Source organism: Antrostomus carolinensis, unplaced genomic scaffold (assembly GCF_000700745.2).
Source record: "Antrostomus carolinensis isolate BGI_N321 unplaced genomic scaffold, ASM70074v2 scaffold30596, whole genome shotgun sequence".
NCBI classification, from domain to species: domain Eukaryota; kingdom Metazoa; phylum Chordata; class Aves; order Caprimulgiformes; family Caprimulgidae; genus Antrostomus; species Antrostomus carolinensis.
In genome coordinates, this window is record NW_010320268.1 from 4,116 (window position 1) to 21,282 (window position 17,167).

The window sequence follows — 17,167 nt, forward strand, 5'->3', positions numbered from 1 at the left end:
ACTTGACTGTTGCCATCCTGTTTGCTGGTCGTCTGAAGACCAGCCAGAGCATTACATAATTCAGCTTCATTGCCCAAACTCAGTGTGTCCTCTCTGTCACTGAGGTCCATCCCACATTCTGAAGCCAAAGAAGAAATCTTCTGGATCTTCAAGTAGTAGTCTTGGCAGCAAACTTCCATCATCACAGTATCTCCAGTCTTTACAGAATAATCTTGGCAAAACAGCATTAAAATGTCAGTTACTTTACAGTAAACACTGAAACAGCCATACAGTGCCTAAAAAACCCCTCAACAAACCCAAAACAAAGTATTATCTTATTTCTTCATTACTTGCTACTAGTGTGTATGAAAGAATTGTTCTAGTCTGTAGCCCACAAGCTGAAATCTGTGATTCCATGTTACTATTTGCCTTAAACCATCCCACACTAGGCAAAATCAATTTATTCTCAAAATAAGCCTTTCTATAATAAATAGGTACTACTTTAAGTGTTCTGTCAACAGCAGAGTGACAAAAACACACTGCCAAAGAAATTGCTTTTGCTTTAAAATGCTAAACATTAAATATTTTAATACCACCTGTAGACAAAGGCAAATTTGTAGTTTGTAGACACAGAAAACAGATACAGTTTAGAAAGGGTAACTTACTCAAAATGAATTTTACTGGAATGTTTATGTTGTACAGCTCAAGATGGTCTTTGGATACTCTCTATGTATGTTCTAAGAAAGTAAATCCGCTGATACAGACCAGAATTTCAAACCAAAAATGTTACAGTTTGACAAACATGTATTTCAATGGCAATGTAGGCTCAAAGAGCCTCTTCCCTCCCCTACACTTCAGTTGAACCAGTCTATGGCACAGCTGCCCCTACTGTCTATCAGTACTAAACCAGAAGGACTCGCTGGAGGGTACAGCGGCCTTGCAGAGACATCTGGATAGACTAGAGAGTTGGGCAAGCACCAACTGTATGGAATTTAACACGAGGAAGTGCCAGATTCTCCATCTGGGACAGGGCAATCCTGGATGTATACGTACAAACTGGGGGATGAGAGGCTGGAGAGCAGCCCTGCAGAGAGAGCTGGGGGTTTGGGTTGATGGCAAGTTGAGTCAATAGTGTGCCTTGGGAGCTGGAAGGGCCACGTCCCAGCGTGCATCAAGCACAGCACAGCTAGCCAGTCGAGGGAGGGGACTGTCTCGCTCTACACTGCACTGCTGCAACCTCACCTTGAGTACTGTGCACAATTTTGGGCTCCTCAATATAAGGAGGATATCAAACTATTAGTCTGTCCAGAGGAGGGTGACCAAGATGGTAAAAGGCCTTGAGGGCAAGACATAAGGAGTGGCTGAGGTAACATCATTTGTTCATCTTGGAGAAGAGAAGGCTGAGGGGTGACCTCATCATAGCCTACATCTTCCTCAAGGGGGGCAGGGGAGGTGCTGATCTCCTCTCTCTAGTGACCAGCAATAGAACATGAGGAACTGGCATGAAGCTGCGTCAGGGGAAGTTCAGACTGGACACTAGGAAAAGGCTCTTCCACTGAGAGGGTGGTTGGTCACTGGAACAGGCTCCCCAGGGAAGTGGTCACAGCACCAATCGCGTCAGAGTTCAAGGAGTATCTGGACACTGCTCTCAGTCATGTGATCTAGTTTTAGGTAGTCCTGTGAGGAACAGGGAATTGGACTTGATGATCCTTATGGGTCCCTTCCAACTCAAGATACTCTAAGATTCCATGGAACAGGAGAATGGAAAATGGGCGAATGAAGAGTAGAGGCTGCTGGAAATGACACTGTCACTATGTGTGCGTGCAGGGAACAGTATTCATGTTGAGACCAAAATGGAGGCGAGGGGTAGGCAGGAATGTTTAGTTTTGTTTTTGTGGCAGTAGCAGCTAGAAATTCCTACCTCACCTCCCCCACCTCCCTTTCACAAGTCACATCTTGACTAAATAGAGCCAGTCAGGAGCCCCACTTTTTGGAATTGCTCCACATTGCATTTAATTCAGTACAGAAAAAAAAACCAACTGAATGAAAAGCATTCTCCCAGATCTTAAGCAGGTCCCTCATCTGCTTTACAGCAGAGTTCCACAAGCAAGGCCTGATGCAGGGACGCTGCGATACAGTCCAGAAACATGATCAGGAACCACCCCACAGCTACCTGCTGTTGGAACTTGTAAACCTATTTGCTGCCACTTCCTAATCTCTGAGATAGCTGAACTAGCTCAAAACCAAAGTGAAACCAAGTTAATGTACCACAACAAGAAAATCCACAGGACGTACCAAGGAGACCCTGTACAGGATAGACTGCCTGTTCCCAGCAAGTTTCCTCACTGGGACTCGTAGACAGAGAGTGCTCATCATCAAGCTGTAGTTCAAACCACACCACAACAGCATCTAGTGTTCCTCCTTCAGTGACTGGCAGGCTGAGCTTCCAGGGCTTTCTAGCCGCAAGGCTTTTCAGCTCCTGACCAAAGTGAAAAGAGAGGAAAAGTGTGAGAGAGTCTCTTTCCATGAATAAAGGATTTTTTTGTTACACTCACTATGTCATTCAAATTTCTGCACCAGTCCATGGGACCACCCAACACAAACTGCAAGTTAACAAGCTGCTACAGTACCAATTGTCATCAGCACTCATTAGCATAGGAACTGTCTTCCCAGATGCAAGTGCAGCCACGCACATGGCCAACCTGCACCCAGAAGCCATTAAAGCAAACGTTCCTACATCTAAGAACATACACATTTGAAAACACTGAAAGCTACAAGAAAGGCTTTAGACTGGCAAGGCTTGCCTTACGAGAAGTAACAAAAACTGAGCCAGTCTTTTGGGTGGGATTTAAGCCAATGCTTAGACACACGCTTCACTTAAAACCCCTGTTCAATCAGTTCTAGAAACATTCTATGCAAGCACTGAATTTGCTCACACAGAGGTCTGGCAAAGTCATTACAAACAGTAAGTCAAGTATCTTTGAAGGTATTTTCTCTGCTACCTAGGCTACAGGCTTTGTGTAAAAGCTCAGGCATGTACAATTTCACTACTGGGCAGAACTAAGATCTCCCCTAAAGGGATCAGGTTATAAATTCTGCAATACTCCTAAAAAGCTTTGAATACATAACAGGAATTAAATCTTCTTCCATGTACAATTTATTTTCCTCAGTAATTACTTTCTGCTACCAACATTCACAAATATAAGAGGCCCAGCTCTAATATACAAAGTTCCACCATAAACCAATTAACAGGAGGTCAATCACAAGGGACCAAAGATTCTCTTGGTCACAACCCTTCCACTTGGTAACAGCCTTGCCTAGAAATTTATCAGCTTCCTTATGTCAACATCTGTCCTAAGTTTCAATCTTAAAATACATAAGGCAAAATGAAAGTTCCAGTCTAAGAACATGAGCAGCTCTCACATGCTGCATTTTTTTAAATTTTCCCCCTCTTTATTCTCATTCTGTGTTCTCCAAGAGTACCTCTCTTCTCACAATTGAGAGATGGCTGAACAATGCACATGTCAGAATTACTGGGTACTCGTAAAGTTCATAATGAGATCTCACTGCTCTTCGATAAAAGTGCTTTGGTGCCAGTCATTTTTTCCATCTATCCTCAACTGGAGAAAGGAAAAGAATAGTAAGTTGAAGCTTTGCTGACAGTAAGCCCCTTGAAGCAAGACAGCAAGAGCACAAGCATGCATCTGTTTCTCAGTTCCTGGGAAATTATAGCTGTTTAGGAGTGTATTTGATAGACTAATATTGAAAATATTCTTCCTCATTATTCCTCAAAAGCTGGAGGAACTAGTGGAACTTCCCCAAAGTTCTCATCCACTAGTTCTAGTAACTGTAGTGTTACATCCCTATCTTGTGGCACACAACACATAAAAAACCCACTTTTTTATGGCAGTTATTTCAGCTTTCTCCACTCTCTACCATGCTGCTTATCCCATTTTATTCTTCACATCTGTCCACTGCATTAACCTTTTTCTATTATTTATAACAATTACAGACTTGAACAGCTTTAGCATACCAGGATGGCAATTTACCAACTACTGTAGTTAAAGAGACAATAAAGCAGAAAATAAAAGAGGCAGTAAAAAAACAAAAGTGATGCCATGCCACATATATCCTCTGAAGGAGAAAAAGATAGCTTGTATTAAAAAAAGTAAATGGGACTAAAAACAGAAGGAAAAACTAAAGAATGCAGTTATGAAATTTCCTGTGTCTTGATCAAGAATTTTTTAAGTATTCCACACGGTAACTTCTCAAGAAAATCAGAAAGAGCCAATACCTGCAGTTGTTGGCAACAGCTCAGTTCCTGTAGGGCCTGGAAGTGAGACTGAGCTGCAGTTACTGGCTGCTGAGGTAAACACTAACTTCCACTGCCAGCGGCACCGACCTGCTGCCAGCAAACACGGGCACAGGGAGCACCTCGCGAGGTGCAAGGGTCTGCAGCTCATACTTACAGCCACATCCCCTTCCCTGTCGGGGAGGAACTGAGCTGCTGCTGCTGCTAATGGCAGGAATAAAGTGATCAGCATAACTCTACTTTTTTTCTTTTTTTTTTTTAAATTTTGACTCATTATCATTATTTCTCTGATCTGTAATGATGACTTTGAAGACTCCTACGACAGTTTGAGAAACACTGTTGTACCATATTGTAAGTCTTTTTCTCAGTTCTGACAATTTAGGTCTGGATAGTTAGTACAAGCAAAATAAGCACCTCTCCTATGAGGACAGGCTGAAAGAGTTGGGGCTGTTCAGCCTGGAGAAGAGAAGGCTTCAGGGAGACCTTATAGCAGCCTTCCAGTACCTGAAGGGGCCTACAAGAAAGCTGGGGAGGGACTTTTCATAAGGGCAGTTAATGTCAAAACAAGGGAAAATGGGTTTAAACTGAAAGAGGGCAGGTTTAGATTAGACATTAGGAAGAAGTTCTTCACTGTGAGGGTGGTCAGACACTGGAACAGGTTGCCCAAGGAAGTTGTAGGTGCCCCCTCCCTGGAAGTGTTTAAGGCCAGGTTGGATGAGGCTTTGAGCAACCTGATCTAGTGGAAGGTGTCCCTGCTGATGGCCGGGGGGTTGGAACTGGATGATCTTTAAGGTCCCTTCCAACCCAAACCATTCTATGATTCTATGAAATGCAGCATCGCTCTCATTCTTTGAGATACAAGTTTAAAAAAGGGATCTTTCAAATTACCTTACTAGTGCTAAGTGATTTCTTATGTGAATTTCAATCTTTAGTAAGTAATTCTGCTACTGTTTGTAATTATAGTAGGGTTTTTTTATTCCCATAGGAGCACAGACAATTTTTATTTTTTAGCTGCACTGATGGAACATCCAGGTTTGGTCACAACAAAACCAAAAATTAAACCAAAAAACCCCAAACCAAAACAAAAAGATCAAAAAACCCCTAGAAAAACTCTCAGGTTGAAAGTAACCCACCAGTGTTTGGAACTACTATATTTGCCCAGTGACAAAGTAACAACAAGCAGTAACCAATGATTCCAAATTAATTAACTGGATTTCTTCTCTTTACCTTTAATTACATGGTACCATTTCATGAGAAGAATACTCCATTAGTCTAACTGAAACTTCAAAGAAACAGTTCTGAAGCAGGGTTTGAAGAGTAACACTATTCTTTCCTCTTTAAAATTATCTTTACATGACTGCCAGCAGGCAGATACTTAAGAGTAGGCATCTCTCGGATGAGAGTAAGAGTTTTTTATTGATGCTAGAAGCAGAAGCAACATTAGGGCAAAGAGATTGCTCCCAGTAGTATACTGAAGAGCCTTGTCTTATTTCATTTTTAATCTCAGAATGTCAGGCATGCCAACTAGGAAAAGCTATTGATTGAGAAACACTGCAATTCCTGGCCAAGCAGTAGCCAAGAATAATTTCATTTATGTAACAGAATCTATTTTAAGCTCTGACTCAATGCTAACTCCTCACCACAGGTCAATGAGCAAGAGACACACCAGAGATCAGATGTATCATCTTTTTAGCGTGCGCAGCTGTGAGAGGCTGAAGTCCCTGCCTTACGCTTCAGGTCTATTTAGTAGACACGTAAAAACATATTTTGTGCAAAATACACAAAATAATGCTACTGTATTTTAGAATGGTTATTACAGAAATACTGTAAGATACCAAAGGAGTTGAAGGGTGGAATCAAACTGGTTGAATAGGATAAGATAGTATCTTCATCTCCCCTCTCTTTTACACTTACCCATCAACACTTATAGATTCTTATGCCAGATGTAAAATACATCCTTTCTCATTTGTCCTCAAGAGTTTATTGAAGATTCTAGCTTTAGAAGAATTAGTCAGCTCCACAACTGCATAAATCATTTAAGATGTGTCTTTTGCACTCTTCTGCCCCAGCCCTGTATCAAGGTTGACAGTTGTCTGATACTGTGGTGAGCTAGTTTAGTTCCTGAAACTATGCCAAGCAAACAAAAAACTCCACCTTCAAGAACTCAAGAGGCTGTCACCTGATGAATCACATCACCACACAACCAGACAAGTACCAAAACCAGCAGAGGATTTCAGTGCAGCCCTGCCCACTTTGCACTTGTGAACCATTCTGAAATTGAACCCGGAAAGCAAATAAGATATGCAGCTCTCGTCAGTCACAAATAGGTTACTTATAAAGGATTTAAAAAAAGTAATTACCTGCAGATTGTTGAAATCTACTGTCATTACTTGACAGGGTTCTGTCAGAGGTACGTATCCTCCAGGAATACAACTGAGCTTCTCGGTAGTGTAAGGTTCGACAGTTTCCTCTGAACCAGCAGAAGCGTATGTTGGACTGAAGAACTGCACTGAATTTGACAAGCACACACCAGCGACTTCTTGCGTTCCCACTCTGGGAGTAAAGGAAAAAAGGGAAGAAATTAAATTTCAAGTAATTTGACCAAACAACCCAAAGGAAATTCTTCCCTGGCTGGCTAAGTATTTTTAAATGCCCAGAGTGTAGGACTAGAAAATCTAAAAAATAGTAAAACAATTCTGTGGGGTTTTTGTTACGCTCAGAGCAGCTCTGAAGCACAGAAAATGCACGTCACTTTCAAGAATCAGAACTGAATGCTGTCACTAGAAACTGAGAAAAAGACCAGTATGTCCTTTTTCAAAGGCCAAACTTTTGCCCCCTTAAGTACAACTTATTGAATCTTGACAGAGAAAGAACATACCCTCTGATAATAAGAACAAATAAGGCTTCTCTGCTGCTGCTGCATTAGACAGATAATGAAAGTGTCTCTTTTAGATGAACAGAACAGTCAGAACAGACAGATAAATATGCAATAGGAAAATGCATTTTTGGAGTCTGACATAAAAGTTTAATTTTGAAGTACCTTCATATATTTATCAAGCACAATCTATGCAGAATAAGGCATTTTTAGTTACACAGCTGCAAAGAAAGTCTCAGTGTTGATTTCCGGGTGTAAAAGGCTTTGACAACTCAGAATACAAGTATCCTCTCTTGTAAGACAGAAGATGAATTAGGTTTCTAGAAACAACCATATATGAAAAACTTTGAAGAAGAAAGAATGCTATAACTGCTTGAAAACAATTACTTACATACACTATCTCAGGTTTGAGGACTTAAGATACGTTCTCATTTTCACAGTATGAGTCAGGAAGTTATATGAGATGAGTCTTGCACAAGCTATACTTTAGATTATTCTGAAAAACTAAGGATGACTTGACAGGCTGCTTGATAATATTCTTATCAGATATGGTCATCTCCTTGAAGCTCCCAATCGCACATTTGAGTAAGTTGCCTTGTGTCACAACCTGGATTTTTAGGCAAATGTATTTTGACCATTATGCACAGCTAAAATACAAAAATGAATCCGACTCCATCTTTGGAGTAGACTCCCTAACAATAAAAGTGTATGTGACATACAGAAAGCACAAAGTAGTAAGTACTTCACAATAAATACTAAAAATATACAGCAACATTATCAGCAATTACAGCCTTCTCACCTGCCCTGTGAAGTAACTTAAGATATTTTAACAAGGATAAGAACGTATTCTCCTTCACGTGAAACCGAATCCATGTACTATTTTAAAAGAAATACTACACACAGGACAGCTGCTGTATGAGCCCTGTGTTGTGGAAGAGGTCAGCAGATTATTATATTATCATGAACCCTTCTGGCTTCAATACATAAGCACAGAAGTAGAATCATTTTATTATCTCTCTTTCTGAGGCCTAACCAGATATAAATTAAACATTGAAAAACCCCTGAAACCTGTAATTGTTACGGTGACTTACATTAGTAAGTTAACCCATATTCTGGGACATATTTTATTCAAAATGACTAAATACAGATGCACTAATGTAGCAGACCTATGTTCTCTTACAGCATTGTTTTACTGCTACATATGGTTCTCGAAAGATATCTAGTTCAAACTCAAAACACAGTATGTCGTATACTCTGGTATCTTAAAAGTTCTGTGGAAGTCTAAACTTATCCTTAGTAGAACTCAAATCTTCACACAAGTTTGTCAGTTCATTTGTTCTTCTGGAAGCAAACACATTTCATATGGATGTGAAACAACTGCTTCAAAAAGAGAACAATGACTTCAGGAAAAAGTGAAAGTTAACCATAAATAAATAAAATTACATAACACCACAGCACAGTTGGGCCCTATAGTCATTCTAGGGAACACAAGCAATGGGTACAGGCAGCACCAGCTATAGAAAAGAAACATTACAATTATCACTGAAACATCAAGTAATAAAGTCACAATAAGGGGTAAATCAGCACAAAACTTTTTGTAAAGTTGGCTGAAGTCCACCAAATATAGAATTACAAGAAAACTGGTATGATTTTTCTAGAATTTCACTACGTCCTAAGGAAAAAACAAAACAAAGAACTAAGAACAATCAGAGCACAAGAAACACAGCATAACTTCAAACTGCTAAAACAAAGAGACAGAATACAAAGCAGAAGGTCAGATCACACAGACAGATGACTGTGATATGCAAGACTATCAGCAACTGGAGTAAAAAGGGATTCCCTCTCTCAGCAAGATGAATCGGTGCTTGACAATAGATTAAACACACTTTTAAATGTACTTCAGAAAAAAACCTCAGATATTCATAGATTTCTGGGCTCTACATCTACTTACAACCACTCAAAAAAAAATTAAATAATGAGAAGAAGCTAAAAGAAAAGTTGTATTAATTGTACAAGACAGAACCTGTGATAGATGATACAAGAAGCACGAGAAAAGAGATACTTTCACACTGCTATTTCATTAGGCATCCTGCTCAGAAAAAAACATTCAAACCCCAAAGTTTTGCTGTAGATCATGAAGACTCTTAAGGAAATGTGGATACAGGTACATCAGAATAATTCAGAGATCTGAGTAGTTTAAATATGAGAATAGGCAAGTGTTTTACATAAAGCTTAACAGCACTTCTTAAAAGACTTAAGACAGGTATTCTTACTGGAGCAAAAAGGGATCCATCTTAAACTATAAAGGCAGAAAATCTAAAAGTGACATTTTTCTTACTCCTAGAGCATATAATTGATTTGTGGCAATCATTTCAGTTCTGCTGGCCACCTGACCTTAAGCTATACTATTAGAATGGATTGTAATTCAACAACCCAAAGTTACAGTGCATTAACTCTCATTCTGTTTAAATTTTGTATGGAACTGTCAATGCCATGTTTCAAGACAAAAACATATCTTTTAAACTGATGAATAATTAATTTCTCCTAAAAGAAAGTTCTTCCATGACCATCTACTATGGGATCTTCTGTCTCTTTCTGGCCATTGTCCAGGTATACTGCATTAGAAAAATCACTGATGCAGCCTGGCTATTTTTCATCCAGTACACAGAAGCTCCTATAAAATGTGTTTTCTTTGATCTGCAACAGGATTAACCCTAGACAAAAAACATCAGCTCCAAACCTCTCAGACAGAGACCGTCTCCATACAGTGATACTGTTCTAGGAGATGAGAATAAAAATGAATATGAAAATAACTGACACAGTCCTAACTGGTCTCAGCAAAGAAACTCTACTGTATGCTAGTGCAAAATTAGGCAAGGCACATATTCAAAAAGATAATTGCTAGGTAGGTTACCAACACCTGGGCTTTACGAAATCCTGTCTCATCTTCTGAAAGGGTTAGATCCAGTAGTGAGGTATGGAGTAGATTATATAGAAGGTAAAATGAGGATAAAAGCCAAGTATTAATCCAAGAATCTCCAGTATAGAAGTTTCTTTAGAATGACCTAAAGGCATGTATTTCAGCCTAACCGAAAATCAAGAGTTTCTGATTAAGGGATCCAGAAAGTCTGAACCACAGAACGGTGGCAGGGGGGAAATTCAGCAATTAATAAAAAAAACCAGAACAGTAAATAAATAAATAAATAATCTTCAATAAAAACCACCAGTCTCTTTTTGCAAATAAGAAATATGGGTTCAAATTGTGCTAGAGTTTAAATGTACCTGTGATGTCTACGTATCTCTTTGCATTCCACTGCCATCCCAAATACTGTAGCACTAGCAGGAATAACTCTGCCATAGTCTCCAGTACCAACATCTTGATTTTTAGGCTGTGAAAATATGAAAAACAACATGCAATGAGGTAGTGACCTATTTCTACCATTGCTGCAAAGCCTAGGTTACATATTAATGAGCCATTCAAGATTACAGTCAAAAAATCAGTTGGTTCTTACTGACTAGTAAAATTTCTGGTGTTTGTCATTCCAGTCAACCAAACCAAAAGAGTTTCTTAAATACTGTGTTTCAGTATAACCATGCATCAGCTTTACTATTCATGTCTACTACTTCCTCCATGTAATTCTAAAAGTGTTCTTTAATTTGTATTATGTTAGAATATGTTGAAACATTAGAGGACCTTCCCTTTATGCATCATTCCTATATTTAACACTAGAGGTCATCAGTTTCAGTTCAATACAATACAAAAGGCTTCCAACCAGGTAAGACTTTACTTTAAATTAGTTGGAATCAAGGCAACATCAAAACAAAAGAGAAGTCCTGATATTTCATGAGACCTAACAGAGGTTAACCCATATAAGACATAACACTTTTCTTAACGTATGCTAGCTAAAATGCTAAACACATAAAGTAAAATCTGAGAGACGCAATGGAATCATTCAGTCGTCCAAAAAAGTTCAAAGTTAGCAAAAACAAACTAAGAGCACAAGCATACAGCATATTTACCAAATTATAACTGACTGTTCCCTAGTGTTATGATGATAAACCATTCTACCAGAATTCAGCATTTTCTGCTTAGACTGACACGACTTTCTGCGACATGTTGGATTCTCAAAATGAACCAGGTTGCAACCAAACCTGCAGGGAAATAGTGCCTTTAAACCACACACAAATCCTTTTGGTGTTACTTAGAAAGAGAGAGGAAAAAAGGAAATAAATGAATAAGGCTCAAGAGCGAGCCACATCTGTATGCTGTACAGAAGTACAACGTATGCAGCTGCCCCACTGCCTTTCACCAAAATCAAATTCACAGACCCCTTGTGTTTAAAATAATGACAGGCTTGAAATATTTACAAGACAGTTGTTCCTCCTTCACGTATCTGCGTGAATGCACGCACATGCACACACACATATATATGCATGAATATATATCAAATAAAACAGGAATCCCATTTATATGTACATACCCACATCACCTACCTTTGGTTGTAAAAGCAAATGTTCCCAAGCATGTATCAAGCTTTCCACAATTCCTTCTCCAAATAAACCAGCATCAACCGTTTCTGTGACAACCAGGGAAACTCTAGGTAAGACAAAAGACACCATGAAGTATAACGTGTAACACATTCCTGTTAACAATCATTCTTTTAAAGAAAAAACCAACACCACACCAATGTGAGCTCAGAGCAAAGCTTTTACCAGTGTTCTGAAGTTTCAATACAGACAGGCAATTTAATCCTTCCAACAAATTATGTGTTTTAAATTGTTGTTAGAAATTATTCAAGATGCAGATAAAAGAGAATAAATATTGAGCAAGACTTTACCATAAAGCTTCTTGTTCAGCATTTATAAATAAATTGTGTGGGAAGAATCTAGCCAAAACAGGAAGATGTTTTAGCCCGGGCACATAGCCAATGATACTGCAGAGTATGTATTTTGTCTGAATCTTGTGCAGGAGTATGCATCCATGCGTGTGTGTTAAAAAGGAATTAAAACCCCCCTATAATCGAAGTACAATAAAATTACTACGCAGACTAACAGACCCTAAAATTATAAGTCCTTTGGATTTAAGCCAGAACACATATGGTATGATAAGACATTTCCAGAACAGTAGTAATTTATTCCTGACAGGTGACATGCAGTAACTCATCATATACATGATGAGGATAAACAGTTACTGTAGCTCAGCTGACACAAGGTTTGACTGGCCTGCTAAACCATGGCAGCTTCATCATTTCAGATCATGAGCCTGTGCCAGACACTTTATTAAATGCTAGTTATTCAAAGTAAAATGGATTATTTCCTTCCCATGTTTACTCTGCATCCCTAGTAGCAGTCAGCTGAATAAACCAATCCTTTGCATATACCAAAACAAAAATCCCCTCAGATTTCTACCTGCTAATAATTTACAGATCCTCCTGAATAACCCCTGCTGATTGGGATAGTGAGTAAGGAAGAGCAGTGTAGCATAAAAAGTCTAGATCACATATACTGAAAGCTGTAATGCTGATCAAATTCTAATTTGCCAAGAGCAATTCCAAGCTGATGATTTGTCCTAGCAGCTCTTACGATGTTCCAGAAGACATCGCTTAATATTGGAAAAATAAGCTCCTTAATTTTCCAAAGCACATGGATCTCTGCTATACAGTCAAGTGGGCAGATGTACACACACAAACAAAAACCTCAACACAAACACAAAAACCTGTTATCACCAGACAAACTGTAACACCCTTCCACTGAATTTTACACTCCAATATCTAAAGCCAGACTGAAAGCCCTGTGGATCCCCACCACTGCGAGCTGACATTCACAGCTAAAGCCAGCCCAGCCACCACCAGCCTTCCAGATACAATCAACCAGGAACTCCTGCACATCACACGCCACCTCCTCACCTCCAACTACAGGAGCACTCTGCTTAGGGGACAGAGGGGAGGGGAAGTCTTCCCTCACTCCCTGATCAGAAGAGGCAGATAATTTGCAATTTCTGATCTCTCTGGCAAACACAGAAGTTGACGTGGAGCTGCAGGGGTGCGGCGTGTCCCAGAAACAGCCTTCCTTTCCAGGCCCTATCACACGCCTCCATCCTATTCACAGGCTGCAGAAGTGCACCACAAGTTAAGTATAAAAGCGTGTTAAAATGACTTCTATGATGTAGTAATCTAATTTCTCTTTTCCTGTTGCTGCAATATGATTGCACATGCCCCAAAGCTCCCACCATCAAAGAATTAAACTCCTTCATTGATGACACTGCTGATCTACCACAGGAATTAGTACAATCTAAAGTTATTGTTTCTGCATTGGTCTATAAAAACACAAAACACACAGAGAACCTTCTCACATTACGGGTAGTATCATAGGCAAAGTTATTTCCTGTGCAGGTCACAGGGTATTCTCTATTTTCTTGAAACTAAGAGCAAATTGAAAATAGTATCACAACAGAGCACAGCAACCTACCTTTCAGGAATGTGCTTTGGAATTTCTATATCCAGTGACTTCAAATGCAAAAGTTTGATCTCTCTTTCCATATTATTTGCTGCCACCACATCATGGGCAAGTTCATACATGGTTTTTGATAATTCACAGGCATAGACAAAAGATGCTCCTGCCTTTTTTGCAAACATACTGAAAAACATGAATCAGAGCTTTTCACCTCCACTTTAAATCATTTTAGGCAAGGCATGAGAAGACACTAAGTTTTAAGTTCTATTTCTGCATCTGCTTCATAATTTAAGAAAACAGTTCAAGTCTAAAAATCACTATTAAGTGAACTAGTATCTCTTGTGTGAACACTGATATCACACAAACTGATATCCTCTTGATATGCTATCACAAAAAAATAATTTAAAAAAAGGTAACATAAGGATACTCCTCCAGCTATGCTAAATCCACTTTTTATACTAGACCCAATACTTAAAGACAGGATACATGACATGGCAACTCCCAAACCAACATGAGTAATTCAATTTATACAGTAGTTATTGACACAAAAAGCATCTGCAACAAATAATTTAAAAAAGGGTTAAAAAATATTACTAGACACTAACCTCCAGACTCATGGACTTCTGAAAGCTTTTTTAAGTTTCCTAAGTTTTGTCTCGATAAAGGCATGAAAGTAAATTACTTTTTTCCACAAGCAACTGAATTTTGTTAGACAACAAATATGTTTCTATAAATGTGAACTATCACATTCACGCTAAACATGCACTTTACAACACACCTCAAAATTCCTGTTCCTGTTCCGATATCAAGAACAGATTTGCACCCTGAGCGAACAGCGTTCTCAATTGCCTTCAGGTAAGTAAGGTTCCTCTTGGCATCGTTGAGCATGATGAAGTGCCAGCGTTCCACAAGCCAGTTTGCAACGCGGTAAAAATTCTCCTTTGCATCTGCAAAGTCTGGGTTAAGCTTCACTGCTTTATGAAAATATCCAGCTGCTTCGTCTCTAAAGCCCATTCTAACAGTAAAAAATTACAAATAAAGAGAAAGTATGCATTCAGCCAACAAATATCTGTAAATATCTGCAGGTCTGTAAGGAGGTCTTACGTCAGTTAAAAGACAATGGAAATATTTTGCATTAGTTGGAAAGATTATCTTTAGAAACACTGATACTACCTTATGAAAAAGAATGATTTACAGGTCTACATCAAGTCACTTTAAAATGCATAAATAGTCCAAAAATACCATTGTGTGGACTTCTCCAATACCACCCTTCATCCACTATTACATCCTTTGACAAACTAGAACAGGTTTTACAAGAACTTGCTGCAACAGTATGACAACAGCAACTCTGCAATCCAGTCTCACAGATTTTCAAGTCAAGAGAATGCTACAAACCCCAAAACTGTTTTACCGTATTTAAATGGAACATACTGTAAAGCAACCAAGTTTTCAGTTGCTAGCAATTGCATTAAGTGGCAATTGTGAAACTGAGTTGTGAACTTGAAGCAAATCTTTATAATACCTATAACATATTCTCAAATCAGACAGACTGAAAAAAAAACCCCAAATCTATGAAATGCAAGAAACAGTTTTAATTAGGTTTTCTTTTTGTTGATTATTTTGTTTGTTTGTTTTGAGGAACAACTCTTCCAAGCACTGTATTAAAATGTACCTATCTGGATCCATGACCTATGATTTCAATCTTAAAATTTCAGTCTTAGAAGACCTTAGAAGCAAAGCACCAGCAAAGCACCAGGTTTTGCACTGCTGGAGAAAGCAGGAAAACAATGCTTTACACTAATAAATAAAAGCATAAGCTCAAACCATTTAAGAACAGCCCTACACAGTACAGTACACATGACCAGCTTTTTCACTTCAGATGTCTGTTATATGTGACCTCGAGAAGGACCAGAATTAAAAGACAGTAGTTTTCAGGGACCTAACAGGAAAGAAAGGAAGAACTTCAAAAATGGCAGGTTAACCACAACAACAGTTAACACAGTGACTCAACAACTTTGGTCTCTTTTTTGTTTAGTAATTCCTTAATAAGTTTTTAGAAAATATCTGAAGACAGTGCTTTTACGTTTTCACTTTAGTAAAAGTGCTTTTACTTCTTTTTTTTTTTTTTTTTTTTTTTAATTTTGCAGTGACAATCAACATTTATTTTAGCACTGGCTACTCTGTTTTAAGTTGACAAACAGATCTGAAGTTCAACAGTGCATGCTATACAGCATTAAGGATAAGCTTGCATTTCTTCTAAGCACATTTTACGTGCTCAGCTGAATTGGACATAGATTGTAATAACATAATTGTATTAACATACAATACTAAATGTGAACCTTACAAAAACTGAACACACATTACCACAAACCTGAAAAGATGTTCTCCCATACTGTTACATATCACTTCATCATTTGGATACAGTTCAAGTGCTTGCTCGTAACAGTTAAACAGATCTTGAATCCGTGCCAGAGAATCTAGCTCTTCTGCCCATTTAAAGAGCGTAAACTGAAATGTTTCCTAGAAAGTAAAACATACACCACTGAGTTGCTGGCAGTTACCAGCAGGGAATTGAGCCCTGAAAACGTCTAGAGATATCCTGACATGCACCCAACACCCTCATTTCCCTAAGCAGCAGCATACAGCTGTTTACTATCATCCCAAATCAGTTGGTTCCCTTGAAGAAGCAGAAATAAGCTCTCAGATATCCACGAGCAGTATCATCACCCAGCAGTATATAATAAGAGCTTATGTGTATATTAATACAGGCTACACTACAAGCCAATACTTGTACCAAGGCCCTATGTTTATTAAACTTGGTTCACATGCACAGAGTAAAATAAAAGTGTAGCAGTTCTCTCCTCAGAGGCAAACACAGGTTAATAAACTAGTTAACAGCTGTCTCCATTATTACTGTTTTCTGCTTTTATTTTGAAGACTGACTAGGAAAACCAGTTACATGCCACAAATCACAAGCACAAAACATACCACAAAGCCTCAAGAGGAATACAGTAACAACAAAAAAAAAAGTTTCAGGTAATTCAAAGACTACTTACTTTGACACTAGTTTTTAATTCAGGAGCTAGATTTAGTACCAGGAGATAGTGAGCATATGCAGTTCCAAAATCCTGGTCCTCCAGGCAATGCTGAGCACTCTGCAAAGACCTAGAAACCAACTCCTGCCTCCCAGCTTGCTGACCGCCTCTATGGCTACAATTAAATTTAGCATTGGAGTTGGGCATTCTGAAGGACGTAAATACTCTCTTATCCTAAAAAAAATAAAATTAATAATAATAATAAAAATAGTTGTGTATACTGTAAGCCAAAAAGGTTGCACACAAAGCTGACAGACTGAATTTTCATTGGCATTTGTGAAGTTATCCTCCCTCTCCCCAAATCATAAGCATTCAAAAACATACTCATCTTTACGCCACTGATAATTCCATCAACTTTAAAATGAGTGTCCACCATTCAAAAGTCAAGCATGCATCACATTCAGACCAGGTCCTAGAAACAGGTTACACTTCTTCACTTTTTAAAATTGATTT

At 38.6% G+C, this 17,167-nt stretch overlaps 1 protein-coding gene across 1 annotated transcript in view; it reads right to left on the minus strand.

Moving 5' to 3' along the window:
* PRMT9 (protein arginine methyltransferase 9) overlaps positions 1 to 16,830 on the minus strand; it is a 19,961-nt gene extending 3,131 nt beyond the window's left edge. Inside the window, 10 exon segments of the mRNA XM_010169552.2 lie at positions 1 to 13; positions 15 to 211; positions 2,275 to 2,458; positions 6,652 to 6,844; positions 10,449 to 10,555; positions 11,661 to 11,763; positions 13,635 to 13,802; positions 14,398 to 14,634; positions 15,991 to 16,139; positions 16,676 to 16,830. The exon segment at positions 1 to 13 is cut by the window's left edge and continues 502 nt beyond it. Coding sequence (XP_010167854.2) covers positions 1 to 13; positions 15 to 211; positions 2,275 to 2,458; positions 6,652 to 6,844; positions 10,449 to 10,555; positions 11,661 to 11,763; positions 13,635 to 13,802; positions 14,398 to 14,634; positions 15,991 to 16,010 — 1,222 coding nt within the window. The 5' untranslated portion in view covers positions 16,011 to 16,139; positions 16,676 to 16,830.
* Between the last annotated feature and the right edge of the window lie 337 nt (positions 16,831 to 17,167).